Raw genomic sequence first — 19,945 nt, 5'->3', positions numbered from 1 at the left:
AAATATTGGTGGGGACAAGTCCTCCCTACTTTCCATTGGGTCCAACACCCATGGAAGTGTAGCCAAAAAAGGGCTGCCAGTAAGTCTGGTGGAAAGTGAGAAGAGAGGAGGAAACACAGTGTAGTTACTCATCCCCTTTTCATGCTCATGTGTATGTGTGTCCTACCCCTGGCCATAGAATAGAGAGAGCAATCTGGCCCACAGTCAACAACTAATATGAGCCTGTAATACCTTTATCAGCGGAATAGTTGGATAGGATTTTCCAGTTCCTTAATTAAAGTATCATAGATATTTTTATTTTCATGATAGCCTATGTCAGCAGTTACCAGTCCTATTTATAGATACAGAGCTAATAAAAATAATGCAGATGTGAATTACACAATTCGGCACCATGTAGTTTGGTCAGGCCGTATTTAAAAAGAAAAGCAGACTTCTGAGACTAGATTCCTACTTAAAAAAAACAGCGTAATTTTTTCCAGTACATGAGAAAAGCATTTAGTGTCATCAGGTGTGATATCACACAAAATAATGCTGGACAGGATGCCATTAGTCACTTTAATGGACTAGACTAGCTTTCCTCGGCCTTGGCACGCTCAACAGGTACTGTAGACATCCTTGTGATATTAAAATTATGTTTTGGTTCCTTCCTGGTACTTCTACATGGGTGATCAAGTTATATTCAAACTATATGTGGCTGTGAACCTTCTGATAACATGTACACGATTGTATGTAATTACAAATAATTAGAGAAGCTGTATGTGTTTGTATCTAATGCTGAATTTAAAAGTTTATAAATGTGTTAGAAACTATATATCTCATTTCAAACTGCAAGATTTGAAGCTGTATAGCTAAATTTCTAAATCTAGCCTTTATGTCTTGCAGGAATTCATCTTCTAAACACATGCTTATATAACTAAATTTACAAATTCAAAGTCAGGTGTATACTGGCTACCATTGCTTAATTAGGTGCTGGAGCACAAGCAATTTTTGCACATTCATAACTGATGCGGAAAGCCCAGAGGTACCGGGGCTATGAACTGCCAAACCACTAATTAAGCACTGCTGGCCAACACTAACAACAGCAGCAACAGATAAACAGATACCATAGTTATTTCCCATTTGAAGTGCAGGAGAAAACTAGCATTTTAGATATGGCTGGTTTGTAATTGTTGGCAAATGTTTATTTTACTTCTTAATGGGATTTTACTGTGCCCATGCACAAACCTGTATTTGTAATAATCATTGCTTATAATCACATTCTAATATTATGCACCCAAAAAGAGAGTTTATTGGAAAATTCATAGAGTTTCAATAACATTTTAGAGCCCTGCAGAGAGAAGAATGAAATAATAAGAAAGTTGACAAGTACTTTACAACAATATCTCAATGAACTTTCAGTCTATTCTTCAGCTCATTTAATAAATGCCACCTGTTGGGGTGGTGATGGGGGTGTAACATTTCCCAGACCGCTTTTGTTGCAAAGAAAACATATGTTTCCATGTTCTGAAATGGAGAATACGAAAACGCTAGCTGGTAAGGCTATTTCTGCGATAAATGGGGAAAAAAAAAACCCTGATTTGATCTTCTACCCCCTGCCAGTACATCATCTAGGAGTAGAAACTACATCTCTCTGCATCTGGGACAAAGTGCTGACACAACCAACCACGCTGTTAGGAACTGAAAAATGATCTGCATGAAGCTGAGGGGGTAATGAAGCAGTTTTCTAGTGACATACATCACATTACATACCTAACTCAGTTTCTTTTTTAGAGCAGGCAGATCAGTCAGTCAGGGAGGGTTTCAAATCATGAAGAACCTCACAGAAGAAATTCACAGCAAGTTGCCAGAAATTACCACTTTTAGTGAAACTATTTTACTGCACATAAATATCACTTAAGCATCAGAAAATTACTCACTAGTAATTCTGTTTCTTATAGTTCTCTTCCACCATCCTATCCACTAACAGAAGTTATAGACAGTGGATGCTACAAGCAATGAGGCAAAGAAGGTAAGCATGCCTTATGGCATTTGGAGCACCTAATGGCCAATAAGTTTCAGAAGGGAATGACAAAGCCAACTAAGGCTATGTCTGCACTAGCACTTTTGTCAGTCAGGGATGTGAAAAACACACACCCCTGAGCAACATAAATTAACACCAGTGCTTCTGTCAGTGTGACAGCACTATGTCGGCGGGACAGCATCTCACACTGACATAGCTACCGCTGCTTATTGTGGGTTGTTTAATTATACCAAAGTGAGAGAGCTCTCTCCCGTTGGCATAGAGCAACTACATGGAAGACCTTACAGCGGCTCACAGGAGATCCATGCTACTGTAAAGTCTCTAGTGTAGACATAGCCTAAAAGTGCATGTGAAAAAAACCGGAGATGCTGGGTAGTTACTTTACAAATTCCAGAGGCAGAACCTCCTATCCACTGAGCCCATGAAATCACTATATTTATGTGGGACTTCACAATTTTGGATGTAGCTGTGTGGCCTGGACTTAAGGTAATGGGAAATAATCTTTAAGCCACTAGTAGCCTTCTTTCCCTTGTTATAATCTCAAAAAAATTGTTAACTTTTTATAAATTATGAGCATGATTTATGTAAAATTTCTGATCTCACTCATCTCTGCTGCAAAGAGACATTGCAACATAACATATTTAAAACAAGAGGTTAATTGACACTAAATGGATTGCCTTGGGGTAGAGGATGCAGGGGAACTCTCCCCCGCTCCCCCAAACCTCAGAACTGAAGATAAGAAATGAGCAGGACACATCTTCCCCCATTCTGCAAGCTACATTGACAGTAACTGAAAATTCTCCCTAAAGAGAAAGAAGTTCTTATGTATCACACTCAAGGCATGTCTACACTTACCTCCGGAGCGATCGATCCAGCTGGGGTCGATTTATCGCATCTAGTGAAGACGCGAGAAATCAACCGCCGTTATTCACGTAGCTGAAGTTGCGTAACTTAGATCGATTCCTGCCCCCCCATCTCCCCAGTGTAGACCAGGCCTTAGGTACTTACAGTTTCTAAAGATATGGCTCCTAAAGCTTTGAATGGGTTCTACAAACACCTGGAAAATATATGGTAGGGTCTACTGAAGAACCAATGGTCAATGCCTAAGTCTCCTCAAAAGAAGAGGACAAAGAAGCTTTTGGATATAGGGAGGAGAATCAATTTCTCTGTCTTGAAATGGCTGAGGTGGACTTGCAGAAACTTGATTCAGAGACCTCTTTGGAAACCAGCCAGGAAAAAAAACAAGAACATTCTGGGAGGAGCAGGAATACACATCCAGCCACGTTCAGAACTTCTCACTGGAAAAGGTATTGCTAATCCAGGAATAGGCAAGGGAAGTCAAGTGCAATCCTCTGTGTGACAGTCAGCAAACTCTTTCAAAAAACCCTCATCTCTGAACCAGCACTCCTCAGTGTTCTGCCATCAGACCAAAGTGTCCCAAGGTAAAGAAGAAGAGCAGACCTGTGAGAGGAGGTCTCATTCACTAGGGAATTTTCTCACCATGGTTAATTCTGTTCTGTCCATCAGGGAAGCAGGAACCTTGACTGCAAAATACACACAAAGAACCAGAGTAGCGCTAAACTACTCCAGCAACAAATCACTGGACAGACTGTTTCCTTTCTAGAACATAAGAATCTTCTTCCACTCCGCTTCTGAAGACAAAGCCTGCAGTATCTGTGCACCTAAGTATGTGATTACATTTTCCGAACAGATAGGAGCATAAAATGACCTTTGAGAATTCCTAACCCAAACTACCCACAGCTATTTATGCACTTATCTGCTTGTTCTGGGGGCAGAGTATTTGAGTTCTGGTGGTATCTATAATCTTCTGAATTTAAACGGGATAGGAGAGCCTTCTCTCACTTGTCATTCCTCAATACTAAGGGGAGCCCTTTAAAATCTTCTTTCCTGATTATCTTCATATTTCATAGCAATGAAAACTTTTCAGGTTTGATAACACCAGTCCTCCCATGAGATACTCCTGAAGGGATCTAGGTGTTTATTCAGACTCAGACCCTTTTATTGGACACTGAATCAAGAGAAGTAGGAAAAGTAGAAAGTGCAAAGTTGGTCAGGACTCTGTCAGATTTCTTGGGTGAATAAGCTCTAGAGACAGTTGCAGAAGAGCATGTAGCAGCACTAGGAATCCTCCAATCTTAGCTACTTTTTTTTTTTTTTTTTTTTAAAGGGAAAGGCCAGAATGGTTCGAGAAATCAGATGACAGCAACTGACTCAAGCCTACTACTGAATGGGATAGTGTGCTGGAAACCCTTGGCATACCTTACTTCTACCAAACCCTAGCTTTCTTCAACCTCAATCTCTTCTAATTTCATGTAGACTTCAGGTCTCTGCCACACCAAGTGAGCTCCCTCCTTGCTAAGTGTGATGGGGTGCTTGCCCCACTCTGGGCTCTAAGGGCTTAATAGAGCCCTAGGGAGGCTGCTCAGGAGGCAGCCAATCAGGGGCTGCAGGGCAGAGGAAGGCAGTTCTATGCTGGGAGCCCAAGGAGGAAGGACTGTCTCTGAAGGGCTGAGAGAACTGCCAGTACCCTAGACAGAGCAGTGCTGCAAGCAGGGACCCGGGGAGCGAGAGACAGCTCCTGGCTGGCTGCTGGGGTTTGCAGGCTGAGGCCTTGAGGCAAAGGCAAAAAGGATGCTGGGCCAGACAATTCGCTGCAGTAGCCACTAAGGGAAGTGGCTGAACAGCGGACTGCAGGTCCCCCAGAATGGGGGGAAGCACAGTGTGTGGCACGGCTGCGGTCCTTGGAGAGACGTGGGTCCTAGAGCAGGAGTGATGGGGGCGAGGCACCACCTGAAGAGAGTGCACTGACATGCAGAGCTAATTCACATGATAGACGGCAGGAGGCACCAGAATGGTGAGTGAACCCCGTTACACTAAGCTGCGTACTGAGTCCAGGTTCTCCCATAAAGCCACTGAGAACCATCTCAAGCAAGCTGAAGCCATAACTGCCCAACACCTACTGGGAATAGCAGATGTTCACAGTGACCAGAAAGCACTTATCTCCACAGAAGGCAAAGAAGTGTTTCAGGAAGGACAGCTCTTGCACCTTCTTCTATTTGTTGTTAGGCTTCTTCTGCTTTGGAAGCTGCTTCCATGATGTGTGTACAGATTCCAGAAAACAAAGACACCTGCCACAAGCAGGCTGCTGGAGATGCTCAGTTGCATGTCTTAACTCAGACCACATATGAAGTAAATTCCAAGAAATAGCGGGAAGATGAGAACGCCTATTGAGAAGGCACAGAAATTCTACATTCCAGGTAGCTGCCAAGCTTGCCTGTCTGTACCAGCAAGAGAAAAAACCATGTAATCTGTTTCAGAGCAGCTACTGTCACAGAAACAAGAGCATACAGTACTTAGTCTATAAATACATGGTAGAGTCTTATCATACACATTGCTATACATTGTTGTTTGTAAGGAGTATTTATGTGACGTGCGTGACCTGTAACCTAAAGCTTTGTTTCCTTTCTATCACTCACACAAGTTTTGGAGTTCTTGTTCCTGTTTAATAAAGGAGTGGTTTATTTCCCAACTTCTACCGTGGAAAACACATATTGGGCAAATTATTACAGGAACCAGGAAAATGACTCAGGGCTAGATTGTAACTTTGCCCCTTGTCCAGTTTACAGTGTGTAGCTGCATTGGTCCAGGAGCAGACCAGGGAGGGAACTGTGACTAAAGCTAGGCAAAATTTGTTCGATGAATAGTAAATTAATCTGAAAATGCATTTTCTGAGGCGCCAGAACAATTTGTAATTCCGGATTGAATTCAACCCACAAAATGTTTTGATTGAGTCAAATTAACATTTTCCAAGAGAAAACTGTCCCACTGGAAAATTTTCAGCCCACTTCTTCTCCTGACAAACTGGCTCTGATTAATCATTACCCAAAATGTCTTGTTTGTGATCAGGTAAACAGTAGAGGGGTCATATGAGTGGATAGAGAAATAGACACAGAATGGAATGATAAAGTAAAAGTAGCATTATTTAATTACATTCTTGCTACCACTTAGTTGCAGAACAAAGTATTGTCATTGCCTCCTTGAAAAACAAATAATAATTATGGACACTAAATGTTAACATAGTTTACTAGTATTTTGTATTTCTTTGATATCACATTAAGTACTATACCTTCCCTCATAATATAAAGCTGAATGGAATTTTCTTGACACTCTGAATTCCTCTGCTGCTTCATGCAGATTTAACCTCAATGTCTGCTTGAACAAAACATGATCCTTGCTTTCACTCTATATTTTCATTTGAGTAAAGGTGAAAAACTAATCTCAAAGACATCTGCTTAGCTTTGGAATGGTTAGCAGCAATGAATGTCACACTGCATTGGGCTTTCCCACAGTGAATGACCCAACTCCTTTCTCACAGTCTCATTCATGATTTAGTTATGGAAAAGGTGCAGCAACCATGGTGGCAACTACTACTACCAGAGATGAAAGTACTCACAAAAATTTTCCATTGGTCTTTGTCCCTAAAAGAACACGGTGCTCTGATTCTTCCCTAGAGATCTTCCCATGGAACCAAGGCATCTTCTCATGGGCAGTAGTGGCAATCAGCTTCTCCAGCTGTGGTTTTTGACTAATAATAGCTTGTTCGAGGGCATTACCCTGCAGAGTGGGCAAAGCACAGAAGGGTCAGTTATACTGTTTTCTGTTACAGTGCAAAAAACAAAACAAAACCCAACAAACACAACATTATATTAAATGCCAATTACTGGACTGTGTGAGACACATCCAAACTCTGTGAATAATCAGAGTTTTAGATAAAATTAATTTGGTTACTATACAAGTTTTGGACTCAAAGGGCAGAAACTAAATTCAGACGGACACACTGAAATTCAGATATCTGGGGTTTATGTTTGTGATAGATATTGCAATGGGTATCTTTGGGAGACCGTATTGTATATGTTTATGAATGGTTTACGTATCATTTTGAGCTAGGGATTCTTTGGAACTCCAGTAGGTGGAGAGTTACCACAGCTCCCCTAGAAACTAAAACTGTGGGGCATGCCGCATGATTAAGGCTAGTCACTGAACCTGTAAACTCCTCTAGTGGTGTACTGCCCCTTAGGGTGGCTTGCCTATACTGGTTCAAATGGGTTTTCACAGACCAACAGACTAAGGCTTTTGGTATAAAAATGCTGTGCTTAAACTCACAGCTATGTAGGAAGACAAGTTCCTGTTCTAAATTGCATACAATCTAAATAGACATACAAACAAAGCAGGCCAGGAGGGGAGGATGCACACAAAATAACTTGCGCGCCAAGCACAAACATACACTCTGTATACAACAACTTTCCTTAAAAAAAAAAAAAGTGTGTGTGTTTAACAGTTAACTATTACCTATTTTCCTTTTTTGGTTGGTTTTCAATCCTGATTGGCGTAGAGAGATGCAATGAGAGACTTGGTCTTATAACACTTAAAAAAATAAATGATAAACTATGCCACATTTCAGGAAAGAATACATTTATGGCCAAGTTAATACAATGTACTGAAAAAAAAAAAAAGGCTCGTAAATCACAAGCAAATATAGCAGCATTAACACAAACCTAACTACCACATAGCAGTAGCAGTGGGTTGGAACCCATATAATACTGACTTTTTAAAAATTTCAGAGTGAAGCATCTCTATTGCAGAAATGGGATTGCATTTACCTGTAGGTTCCAAGTTTGTTTGACATATTCCCTGATAAGGGTCTCTTTTAAATCCTCAAATGGTCCTGTTTTTGGCTCAACACCTGGTGGCCGGTTGCAAGGTCTCCTCAGTAGACAAACAAGACCATCAGCTTCGTCTGAGTGATAGTTAATGAGTTCAGCAGGACTCATATGTGACTTCCCTCCTGCAATGGCATAAGAGCCACTCAGCTCTCTTTCAATTGTGTAGTGATGAACCTTCCTTCCATGTGCCAGGGACAAAGCAAAACCACCAAGGTAGTTTCGACTCTGGCGCAACAGATATAGTCCATCACTCAGCCCTCCTTGCAGCAGGTAATCTTCCGCTTCTTCACGTGTAATATTGCCAAAAAAGTAGGGCAGATGGTTAGCACTGTTAGCCATGTTGGTGGCCATGGCTTTTCCTTTTGATCAGCAAGGACTAATGTTTTGTACCTGAAAGGAAAGAAGGAAAAATAAGCATCCACTGGAAAAAACAAAAGACGACACTTTGAGGAATTTGGTAATAATCCTTCCCCATTTAAGTCAAAGGGAGTTTTGCCATTGGCTTCAACAGGAGCAGGATGGGGTCCTAACTGTTTTGTCACTGTACTACACAGACATGAGATTACCATTTTTTGGACCAAAAAGGCATAAGGCCATTTCCTGCAATGTTTCATGCAAACCTCCCATCAAACTCAAAGGGCAGTCTGCATATGGGATGATGGCAGAACATACCCTAGAACCAATGGCATGCAGTCCATGTATGCAATGCATGCATTGCATGCCCTGGGAGTGGCTAGGTCCTCAGAACAATTTTGTCTGGCCCCTGAACCTGCATGAAGGATGCCATTTTGTATATTTAGGTTTTTGTTTGTTTTTTTTTATAAAGTGACTACATTGAAATTGCTAAGTCTTGCACATGCATCATGAACTCATCATCTGAAAGAAAGCTGAGCACTTTGAGTTTTAGAGTACAAGATTACTGAATATGGGGGACAACATATGTTTATAAATAGCAACATACAGACATTACATTTGAATAACTGTTTCCCTTTTGCATATCAAATGCAAATACTTCAAATCTGTATTGACAGAATCACGATTTATTTGATTTTTAATTAAAGCAGTAATATTTTTTCTTAAAATAAGCCAAAGGACACTCATAATAACAAAGGACCAAATTCTGCCCTGAGACATATTTGTGTGACCCCCATAGTTTTAAACTGGTGTTGTATGCATGTAACTGAGGGCAGATTTTGGTTCTTGATGTTTAAACAATTTATTAATAATATTCATTTGATACAATGTTTCAGTTTTTAAAAGCTAGTGTTTTGTTAGAAGTAGAAACAATGGGCCATGCTGAAGTTGATGGAGTAATGCTGACAAACGTACACCAACTGAGAATTTGACTCCATGTTTAATCCATAGTACTTACACTGGGATGCTGTTTTACAGCTTTACTAGTCTGTCTACAAATAAACAGTGGATTTTATAGGCTAAGGTAGACCAGCCTATTGCATTACTTTGGACCCTGCTGTGCCAGGTTATTTCTGGCCAGTTCAAAGATATCATCTATGGATCCCACTGGACTGTGACATCTACAGAAGAATATTCAAGATTACAGATGCAGAAAGACACCTCCCACTTTTCACTTCCACTTTGTTCCACTATGAGGGACCAAAAACTAGGTGTTGCACTTTTAAAACTAGCAGTAGACTATATATGACATGACCAAACATGTCTTTTTATAGCACTGCAGCTGTGGTTATGATTTCATGAGACTCTTTCATCCAAGTTCCTATTTTCAGGTGCTTACAATTTTCAGATAAAATATATCCTTTGAGCTAATTTTTATATACTTATTTTCAGCCCAAATGTGAGATATAGAAATGTAGTGTGACTGCTTCTGAGATAGCCCAGCACAAAGAGAGGAACTTATTAAGAAAATTTTCCCCACGTATTTTCCCACATTCATTAATAAAAAAATGATTTTGTTTAGAGACTACAGCCTCAGTGAAGAAGGGATGTTTTGTTAAGTCTGAAAAAAACAGCTGTGAAATGAAGCGGTTATAATTTACTGGTGATAGCATGCTGCATGAATGCAGTACATCCTTTTCTTTAGGCCGTGTCTATAGTACAGCCACTACAGCATCACAGCCACATCCCTGAAGCTGTGCTGTTATAGTGCCGCATGAAGCTGTTATAGGTGCTTCCTATGTCTACACTACAGAAAGTGTTTTTCTGTCAATTTAGTTAATCCAACTCTCCAAGAGACAGTAACTAGGTTGATGGATGAACTCTCCTGTTGACCTAGCCACATATATACCGGGGGATTAGGTTGACCTATTTGGTCAGGGCACAAAATTTTTCACAGTCCTGAGTGATGTAGCTAGGTCCATCTAATTTTTACATGTAGACCAGGCCTCAGAGAAGGGCAATTCCTGACTCTGTTGCTGTGCAGGATCCCCAGCAGCAGAACTAGTGCAGTTTCAGTGTCAAAGGGAAGGGGTAGGATTCTAGGGAGTCTATACAGGGGGTCTACAGCCCTTGCTTAACAGGGTTCAGGACTCATATGGGACTGGGGCCAGGGCCAGGAGATCTGTTGCTATGTGAATCTTCTTGTCTTCACTTTGTGCCAGGAAAGGGGCACGTTGGAGCTACAGAGCTACTACAGCCCCACATAGCATAGTGACATGCAGCGCAGTATTTACTACCCTGGTTGGTCTGAAACAAAAATCTGTGGTTTAAGAGAATCACTTGCTACACATCTCTACTTAAACCTTGCCTGGGATTTTTGGTCACCCACAGTGCTGACAGGTTCCCTACACTTCTGAATAGCCTGGTGTCTGGACATTTATGTTCTTAATCTTAATCTATTAATGCAGTTTTTATGCATTAAATATGAAAAAAAAATTAAAAGAAATTAAAATGGCATAAAATCACCAATGAAAATTGAGAATTGAGTTAAGACCAAAATAAATGGTGATGTATAAGGGGTATCAAACATTGATTTCATACAAAATAACTATTCACAAGGCTAAGACTGTCTGCACAAGATGAAAACTATGAAGGCCTTTCTTCAAGGAATTGAATCCATTGGGCATCTAATGATAGACCCAAAGCTCCTAACATTGAATATGTGAAGTCACTCTCATATAATGCATTCAGTAAACAGACATTTAGGTTAATAGATGCTTAAAAGTTGATTTTTTTTTGTGATTTATCATTTCAACAATATATTTGCTTCCCACTCTTGCTCTATTTGTTATACTTTGGGTTCATTAGACCAGTGTCAGAGCCTGCTTTCTGAATTCACTGTGCAGTTATTAAAATACAGTTATGTTCTGGGAAACAGGATATACACAACATGGAAAAATAACAAAACAAATTAGGATGAAAAAATGAAAGGAAATGTAGGGTAAATAAAATAGAGCAAAAGTAAATTTGAATTTTATCTTGTGCTTTAAAGTATATGAAGAGTTTCTTTCTTGCTATCTACACCAGAGACCACTCTAGCTATAGGCAAACTAGGCCGCTGCCTCAAGTAGCAGATTTCTGGGAGAAGTGATTTTACGGGGTGCCACAAACCGGTCTATGGAGATATGAATTGCAGAGCACCTTAACACATAGCGCTTTAATGGCCCCATGTCCGTCAAACTGGAAAGGCCCCTGCACACACACACTGCAAAGTGCTAGATTTGAGGGTGGAAAGCAGCAATGGGGACGTGCCTCTGATTTTTCTGGGCTCAGTAGCTATGAGGCAGGGGCAGCTGGGCACCTGGTAATTGCTCCTGACAGGGATGTGTGCAGGGGAGGAGGTGAGAATGAATCAGGGATAACTCTGCTTCTCCACCTCCCACCCTCCTATAGGCACCCACCATACACCACATGCTTCCTCCAAATACCCCCACCTCCCACACAATCCCCCCAGTCTCCTGCAAGCACCCATCATGCACCCCCTGCTTCTCCAAGACACCCTCCACCCTCAACCTCCCACACTGCTGGTGAATGCTGCAGCTGTCATCACACTCTGTTGCACCATATAGGCTCTCTGGACGGGGGGTGGGTCCGAACTGCTGGAGCACCAGATTGTCTCGAGTGGTCTCTGATCCACAGACATAGTTGTTTTAGTTATAACAGGCTACAGCAGACAAATATAAGCCAAACACATTTATATAATCCATTATTTGCTTGTTATAAAGAATTTTGTGTTAGAATAAACACACTAGGATTTATAACTATTCTGAAGTGTTGAAGGGCAAAATTTCATTTCTTAAAAATAATTAATTATCTAAAACAAAGCTGTAACTATTTTACATTAAAAATGCTCTAAACTGAAAAATTGGATGAACACCCATTAGCACTAATAAGAATTTCCAGGAATAAATCATAATATTTATTTCAACTGTTTATATGATTAAACTAAATACAAAGAAGAGTAAAAGAAGAGTAATAGCATCAAAAACATACCACACTCCCAAAACAGTGAGTTACAGACTTGTCAGAGGAATGAGAAAAACGAAAGGGAAATGTCCCCAGAAGGTGTCAGATATAAGTCTACTTAACTAAATAGAACTAACAGAGGTAAGACAGCCAGCAATGGACTCTTCCAAGAGCTGGTTCAGCCAAAGACCCTTGAATGACCCTTGTCTCTGCCTACAAGCACCAAAATAAGCCGACCATAATTAGCAGGCTGTTAGGTAGGACAATCATTCAAGGACCTAGGGCAGGGGTGGGCAAACTACGGCCCACGGGTCGGATCCGGCCCGCGAGCCATTTTAAACCGGCCTGTGAGCTCCAGCCGGGGTGCCAAGTCAGGGGCCGCACCATGTGGCTCGGCCCTGCTCCGGCGCTCCAGCTGAGGCACCACGTGGCTCAGCCCTGCTCCAGCGCTCCAGCCGAGGCATCGGGGTGCTGCGGAATGAACCTGCTCTAGGGCGCATGATCAGGGGCCGTACCACGCTGCTCCTGGAAGCAGCGGCATGGCCTCACTCCAGTGCTCTAGCAGGGTCAGGGCTGCTCCACATGTAGGAGCCGGAGAAGGGACATGCCACTGCTTCCGGGAGCCACTTGAGGTAAGCATCGCTCAGAGCCTGCAACCCTGAGCCTCTTCCCACGCCCCAACTCCTGGCCCCAGCCCTGATCCCCCTCCCACTCTTCAAACCACTTGATCCCTTCACAGAGCACTGCCGCTCAGTGGTTAGCTGAGAAACGGACAGAGTGGTGATGTAGCAGAATCTGACATGGCACTTTCCCACTGCCAAACAGTGCTACTGCTAACTCCAAGCATTCACAAATCAGAAGACTAACCAAAATAAGCCCATGTGATTCCCTTGTTAAGAATGGTGTGGTGTTCTGCAGTGATAGCTCAAAACACTGCAGTAACATTATTGCCAGCTGTAGCGTTTGGGGACAATCAAAGTAGAACACTCTAGTATATTTTATAACGATTTATTTCCAAGCTGAAATTTACATAAACCTTGTTTCCAGTGTCTTTGCCTCATCTTACATGCATTCATTACAGCACCATTTCTAGTAGTATCATGTTTGAAAAGAACAAAAAAATACCCTAGCGTGGGAATGGACAATGCTGAGCTTCCTGGTTAATTAAGGGTATGATCCAATGGCTACAGAAGTCAAGGCTGCCTGACACTATGATGTCAAGTTTCTACGTTGCTGTTAATTCAGAAACCTAATTAAAACAAAGCTTCAGAAAAAAATCATTTTACTCTTAAAAAGTAGTAAAGAATTCTGAAGTCAGTCACATTAAGTGTGTAGCAGTCACAGGGCCAAAATTTTCAAGAATGCCTAAGTGATTTAGAAGCCTAAGTCTCAGTGAAAGTCAGTACTAAATGCAAATACAATATGCTGGTTACAACAGACACTGCCTTCAGCATATCTAGATATGGAAATGTAGGGTGAACTTCATAAAGACCAAGATTCTAGAATGATTAAAAACACATTTTTTTCCAGTAAAAACAATGGATATAAATTATGGCTTTTTATTTTAGCTGCCTGAATAGATTTCTGGTATCAAAGTCCAAAGGGATTTTTTATATATGGAAAAATTATAGGGACCACTCAATATTCTGCCTAGCAAGTATGTTTTTATATCCATATATATGTAATCTTATTTAAATTCATTATGCAATCAAAGAACATACAGTACAATTTGTAAAAGCAATTTTCTACTAAAGGAAAAAGAAGAAAAATATCTTGGAACTTTGTTCAACAAACGCTTAAGCAACTGTTACTTTAAGTATCACTAAAAATATAAATTTGCTGCTGTCTGTTCTCCCTTCAGAGCTGATGACACATAACACCATTAGCTTCCTTTTAAATAAATCCATTATGGACCGTCTATCTAGATGTTTTATTATCTGAATGAAAAACAGCTAGTTAAGACTCAACTCAAACAAGATAGAGGTGCTGCTTGTGGGTAGAAGAAAATATTTTGAGAATCTAGCTGGTGGCTTGTGCATGCTTATTATTCAGGAAGTACAGCTGTTACTTTTGAGACTGCCTGAATTTGCGGGTCACCCTTGACTACCTTTCTCAGAATGGAGGCCAGTGATGCAATAACGGTCAAGAATGCTTATTGCCTTATATTTCTTAACCAGAAGGTCCACCTGCTTCTCTCTGATACACATCTCACCAGCCATTTATCTCTCTATTTTATCCAGGGTATGCTATTGTCATGTGTTCCTAATTGGGTTTTGCTTGAAATTGATAAAAGGGTCTACAACAGTTGCAGAATACAGCAGCTCACTTATTTCTCAAGGCCCTTCTTCAGCAGGCCATCCCTATTCAGCAAAGCCGTACATAGGTCATTAACTTCAGGCATGTGCTTAAGTCCCACTAAGAAGACTAGAGCATGTGCTGAAGTGCTTTGATGAAGAGGGATGGACTTAAGCACTTGTTTGTATACTTTGCCGAACTGGGGCCATACATCTTAGAATAGGAATGAAGGATTTATTTACACCTGCTCTCCAAAAATCTAAATTAGCTGCTGATACACCATAAGATACATTTTATAAGTTTAACTTTAATACACTCAACCATTTATGTTGTATATATCATAATTTACCTTATTGAAATGTAATGAAGTTTTCCAATTAAACATTCAAACTAGTCCTTATATCACTTTTTGAACCATGGTATTAGTTTCAGATACAAAATGTTACACTTTCAGTTTCATCCCAGTACAAGTTAAATGAAATACCACTATATACTCATACAAACTATGGCTCAACTCTCCAGTCACTGCATGACCATGACCCTGCAAAGTACATATGCACATACTCAACTTTAAGCAAATGAGGATACCAAAGTACTGTAAATGGGATAAATCCCATGCTTAAAGGTAAGTTTGTGTATAAGTGCTTTGCTGGATCAGGGGAACAAGAGCAACTCCCAATGGAGTCAGTCCCGCAAACATGCCCAGGAATAGTTCTACTGAAATCCATGGAATGACTCACCTACATAAAGTTAAGCACATGTGCGTCTGTAGATGAGGCCAGATAGTATACTGGGCCCATAGTTGCAGGAACTAGTGGTGCAGGGGGTGCTTCTGCACCCCCTGGCTTGAAGTGCTTTCCATCATATACAGGGTTTACAGTTTGGTTCAATGGCTCTCAGCACCCCCACTATACAAATTGTTCTAGCACCCCTGGCTGGGTCCTGGAACTACTTGTGCTCATTCCTGGGTTTTCAACAAAATAAACTCTTATTCGTCCAGTTTAACTTGTCTCTACTGCAAAGAAAAATCATTATACACGCTGCATTTCTATTAGGTACTTGGAGTCTAAGAAACAAGAACCAGAGGAAATTCTGCTTAGTATTTTGCAGTGAACAGATAATATCACTGTATACAAGTGAATATAAAAAAATTCATTAATTAAGAAGGAGATAGATGCCTCCTTTTCTTGTCTTTTCTTTTGCAAAGAAGGGGAAAAGTAATTTAATTGACTGTAAGGACTGGTATCATGTCTGCTCATCAGAAGGAAATGAAGGCCCAAATTCATCAGCTTTATAATTCAAACAAAAGTTCAAGGCTTAAGAAATCTCTCGGGCAACATAGGGGATTATGTCAACATAATCAAAACCAAGCAAAATGATATGTGAAACAAGCTGCAAAGAATTTCATCTACCATTGTGGGCAATTAAATTACATATCATTGTACTAGCTGTTTAAATACATCATTCTTAGAAGCTTTGGAATGCAAGTTATTAAAAGATTAATGAATATATAACTTTGTAGAAGGTAAAACAATTGAGAGGGAAAGGATACCACAGGGCATAATCAGCATTTAAGGCTGCATCTTCCTGTGCACAGCTTTATTTCTGCATTCTTTCATTTCAGAACACTGTCTTCTGTATTACCCAAGAAAACATACCAGACCATGTACCTAAAACCTTCCTCAACATAGCTTCCAAAACACACCTAGGTAATATGTGTTGTAACTTTCATTAATTTTGTGCAATTCCACTTTTGTATAAAGGTTGACAAATTATTACAGCTGAAAACAGTATTTAAGAAAATATACTTTTTTTATATTGCACTTGTACCAATACAGAAAAACAGCTAGAGGGTTTCCCATTCCCACCGTTTTATATGCTTTAAAACCCAACTCTTGCACGTGCTCTAAAATCCAAATGGTTAACTGGACTGCTATGAAATTTGATGTGCCTCACGGGGGAGTGCTAGACATCCAAATTTTGGGTAATTTCACCAAGGGGTTCTCAAGTTACAGCCCACCCCGAAAGCCCTAGTTTCCTTTTGCTGCCTTGTACTGTTAAACTGAGAGGTACTAATGACTGGATGAATGGGAGACCTCTCGCTTGCTCTGAACTCACCCTTCAATTAACTAACTAAGGCTAGGTTAATCACACGGCCCCATCTAAGACAAAAGAAGTTTCAACTGAGTGGCTAGAGCAGGGGTAGGCAACCTATGGCATGCGTGCCAAAGGAGGCACGCGAGGTGATTTTCAGTGGCACTCACACTGCCCGGGTCCTGGCCACCAGTCCGGGGGGCTCTGCATTTTAATTTAATTTTAAATGAAGCTTCTTAAACATTTTAAAAACCTTATTTACTTTACATACAACAATAGTTTAGTTATATATTATAGACTTATAGAAAGAGACCTTCTAAAAACGTTAAAATGTATTACTGGCACACGAAACCTTAAATTAGAGTGAATAAACGAAGACTTGGCACACCACTTCTGAAAGGTTGTCGACCCCTGGGATAGAGTGTCAGCTGACCAGGATGTGAGCAGTCTAGTCTAGTGGTCAGGGTGGGCATTAGGAACCAAAGCCAAGGGTCAAAAAGGAAGGCAAGAACCCTCTCTTTGAAACAAACCAGCTGAAACGTACATGGTCTGGGATTTCACATGACCTTGAAATTCACGAAGGTTTGGGGAACATTATTAAAGACATGGGCAGACCCAGAACCTTCTCTCAATCTGCCTGGACTCTTTCATCCAGCAGACACTATCAGCCATCTGCCTTGTGCGATCTACTGGCATAAGAAATATCTCTAAGTATAGATCAGGTAGCGTGCCCATTTCCACAAGCACTGGGAAATGGTCCTTTTGTTCTGCTGCTATTTGTGAAATGCTCTTTACTTTATTCTGGGGCCAATGAGCCCCCCCCCCGCCCCCCCCCACACACACATATTCTCTCTTACTAAACTGACATGTTTCACTGGAAGGTTCATTTGGAATTTCTCTGTTCATATGGACCTGAAAACTCCAAACAAACTTCAAGAAATATGAACCTAGGTAAACCAATTCTGCCAGATTAGGTTCAGCAAAAACTAAAAAATTATAATCCCAAAGCAGTGGATTTCACATAGGCACGTTTAAGTGATAACTTTCACAGTGGCTCAGGAAAAGCTAAACATGTCCAAATGTCACCTGGCTACTAAAACACATCCAGAACACAGCAAATATCTGCTATATATTCTCTCATATAATTGCCATAGATACAGAATAGTGACAGAATTATTTGATGAAAGTAACTGCAACTTGTTTTATTTATTTTGCATTTGCCATTACCATGTTACTGTTTTAAAATCAATAAAGGTGTTCTAAAATTAAATAAAAATAAAGGCAGTATTTTCTTGGTATCCATCAGAAATTTCAGATAACACACAGGATTAATAAACAAATCTATTAGTGCTGCAGTATTTCAGTTACTGACATTTCTTAGCTCGTAAGACTTTTAGCTATAAGACAGGAGTCAGTATTCTGAATTTATGAAACCCCATCTCTATGAAAATTCATCTCTGGTAATTTTCCCAGGATTTAGTCAGATCTTACCTGTCTGATTTTAGTATCTTATAAAAGAGAGATCTCCTTTCAGTGAAGATGCTATATGCTGTGAAGATGAGTACTTGTTGTTGGCAAAGGAAGTGATTGGCTGTACAATCACAGTATAGTTCCTACTCTAAATTAGTCACTGAATTGGTTTCTTTTTAGAAAATGAAGTACATGTGTTTAATACAATTTAGTAATAGGTGCATTTTAAACATAAAAATTGAAGAATGGGAGATTCTCCAGGTCACTTTCACTAGTGTGGTTAAAGCCCAACATAAAACAAAAGACTGAGTTGGAATTCAAATGAAGGAAAAAAGTATGAATCGAAAGGAAACTACCGTATATACTCGATCATAAGCCGGTTCATTTATGAGCCGACCCTCCCAAGATGGATAAGTAAAAATGGAAAATTTTTATGACCCGTTCATAAGCCGACCCTATAATTCAGGAGTCAGCAAACTTTGGCTCCCAAGCCATCAGGATAAGCCGCTGGTGGGCTGAGATGGTTTGTTTACCTCGAGCGTCCGCAGGCACAGAGGTAAACCCAAGTAAACAAAGTGTCCCGGTGCGCCAGCTGCTTACCCTGACAGTCTGGGACAGCAACTGGTGGGGAAATTTTTTGGGGGGGGGGGAGAAGCTAGGAGTCAGGGGAGTAACCCCTGTTACCACTCCCACATGACCCCACCTCTAGCCCGGGACCCCCACACTCTCCCCATCCCATCCCTTCCCACCTTATCTGGGGAGGGCCTGGGAGGATGTCTCTGGCCTGGCTAGAGCTGCTCCGGCAAGCTGGGCAGCGCGGCCGCAGCCTGCTCCGGCGGGCCACACCGGGCAGCGTGGCCGCAGCATGTTCCAGTGGGCTGGGCCGGGCGGCACGGCCGCAGTGTGCTCCGGCGGGCCGGGCAGCGTGGCCACAGCCTGCTCTGGGGGGCGGGGCTGAGCGGCAGGGCTGCAGCCTGCCAGCCTCGGAGCTGCAGCTGTTTCGGAGGCTGGGGGGAAAGCAGCGTGGCCAGATCCGGAGAGACTCTAGCCCCGCCTCTTCCCTTCTGCCTCGGCTGGCTGTGCTGCCTCTCCTTGCTCCCTCTGTGGGGGGGTGCGGGGGGAGGGCCTGCGTCCTACCTCTCCCTCTCTATACCCGTTCATAAGCCGACCCCCTTCTCTGGTGCTTCCCTTTTTACTAAAAAAATTCAGCTTATGAACGAGTATGTACGATAAGTTCAGAACCAGGACTCATCCCTTCTGCTATACCTACAAACGAAACACAAGACTTTGCTAGCTTGTTGGGTTTTTTGCAGGGTGGAGGGAATATTTAAAGTTATATTTAAACCTATATCATTCCATCAAGAAGCATCTTTCAAAGGAGGTGAGAAAGGAAACATTCTTCTCCTTGCTCTGGAAGGAGAGCAACTCACAAGAGCCATCAAACAGGCTTCACATCTACTGGAGAGCAGAAGCTCTCGGGCTATGCAGCTATATGCTACTTCTAAAGGGGTACTTCCGCCTGGGCACTGACCTTGGAATAATATTACCTAGCCCCTGTATAGCATTTTTATCATGCACATTAAGTATTAGAAAAGGGCCTGTGGCAGCCCCATTCCCAGCACAGTCACGAATTCCAACTGGCTCAAATATCATATGGCAACTGAGCTCAGGGGAATGGTGTTGAAGGATGCACTGAATGCTCTTTGGTTTGTCTTTCCTCTTGCAACCTCCCAGCGAATACTTAGGATCAGACTGTGACTGGCCCAGTGCAGGTGTGCAAAGAGAAAAGAGGGTGCAAGAAGCCTTCCCCCCAGCTTTGTGTAGCTGTGCAAGAGCCAGTCATTGAATGGCTAGAGAAAGTAGGCACTGCGCAGAGCTAAACCTCATCTGTGGCACAGGACTCCCCAAAAGGCAGTGCCCCTGCCACCTCCCTCAGGACTAG

The 19,945-nt window shown here is 41.5% G+C and overlaps 1 protein-coding gene across 2 annotated transcripts in view; it reads right to left on the bottom strand.

Annotated features, from left to right (window-relative positions):
- The window catches only part of SYK (spleen associated tyrosine kinase), a 74,407-nt gene that overhangs the window by 33,552 nt on the left and 20,910 nt on the right, over positions 1–19,945 (bottom strand). For both annotated transcript variants that reach the window (XM_024214989.3, XM_024214990.3), the window contains exons 2-3: positions 7,702–8,154; positions 6,495–6,655 (exon numbers count right to left, since the gene is read on the bottom strand). In XM_024214989.3, the coding sequence (XP_024070757.2) occupies positions 6,495–6,655; positions 7,702–8,115 (575 nt within the window). In that variant the 5' untranslated portion in view covers positions 8,116–8,154. The remainder of the gene's footprint in view (positions 1–6,494; positions 6,656–7,701; positions 8,155–19,945) is intronic.

This window comes from Terrapene carolina, unplaced genomic scaffold (genome assembly GCF_002925995.2).
Source record: "Terrapene carolina triunguis isolate 2854851 unplaced genomic scaffold, T_m_triunguis-2.0 Scaffold113, whole genome shotgun sequence".
In the NCBI taxonomy this organism is placed as follows: Eukaryota; Metazoa; Chordata; order Testudines; family Emydidae; genus Terrapene; species Terrapene triunguis.
Note: the sequence above shows the minus strand (reverse complement) of the source record. Positions and strands in the feature narration are given on the sequence as shown.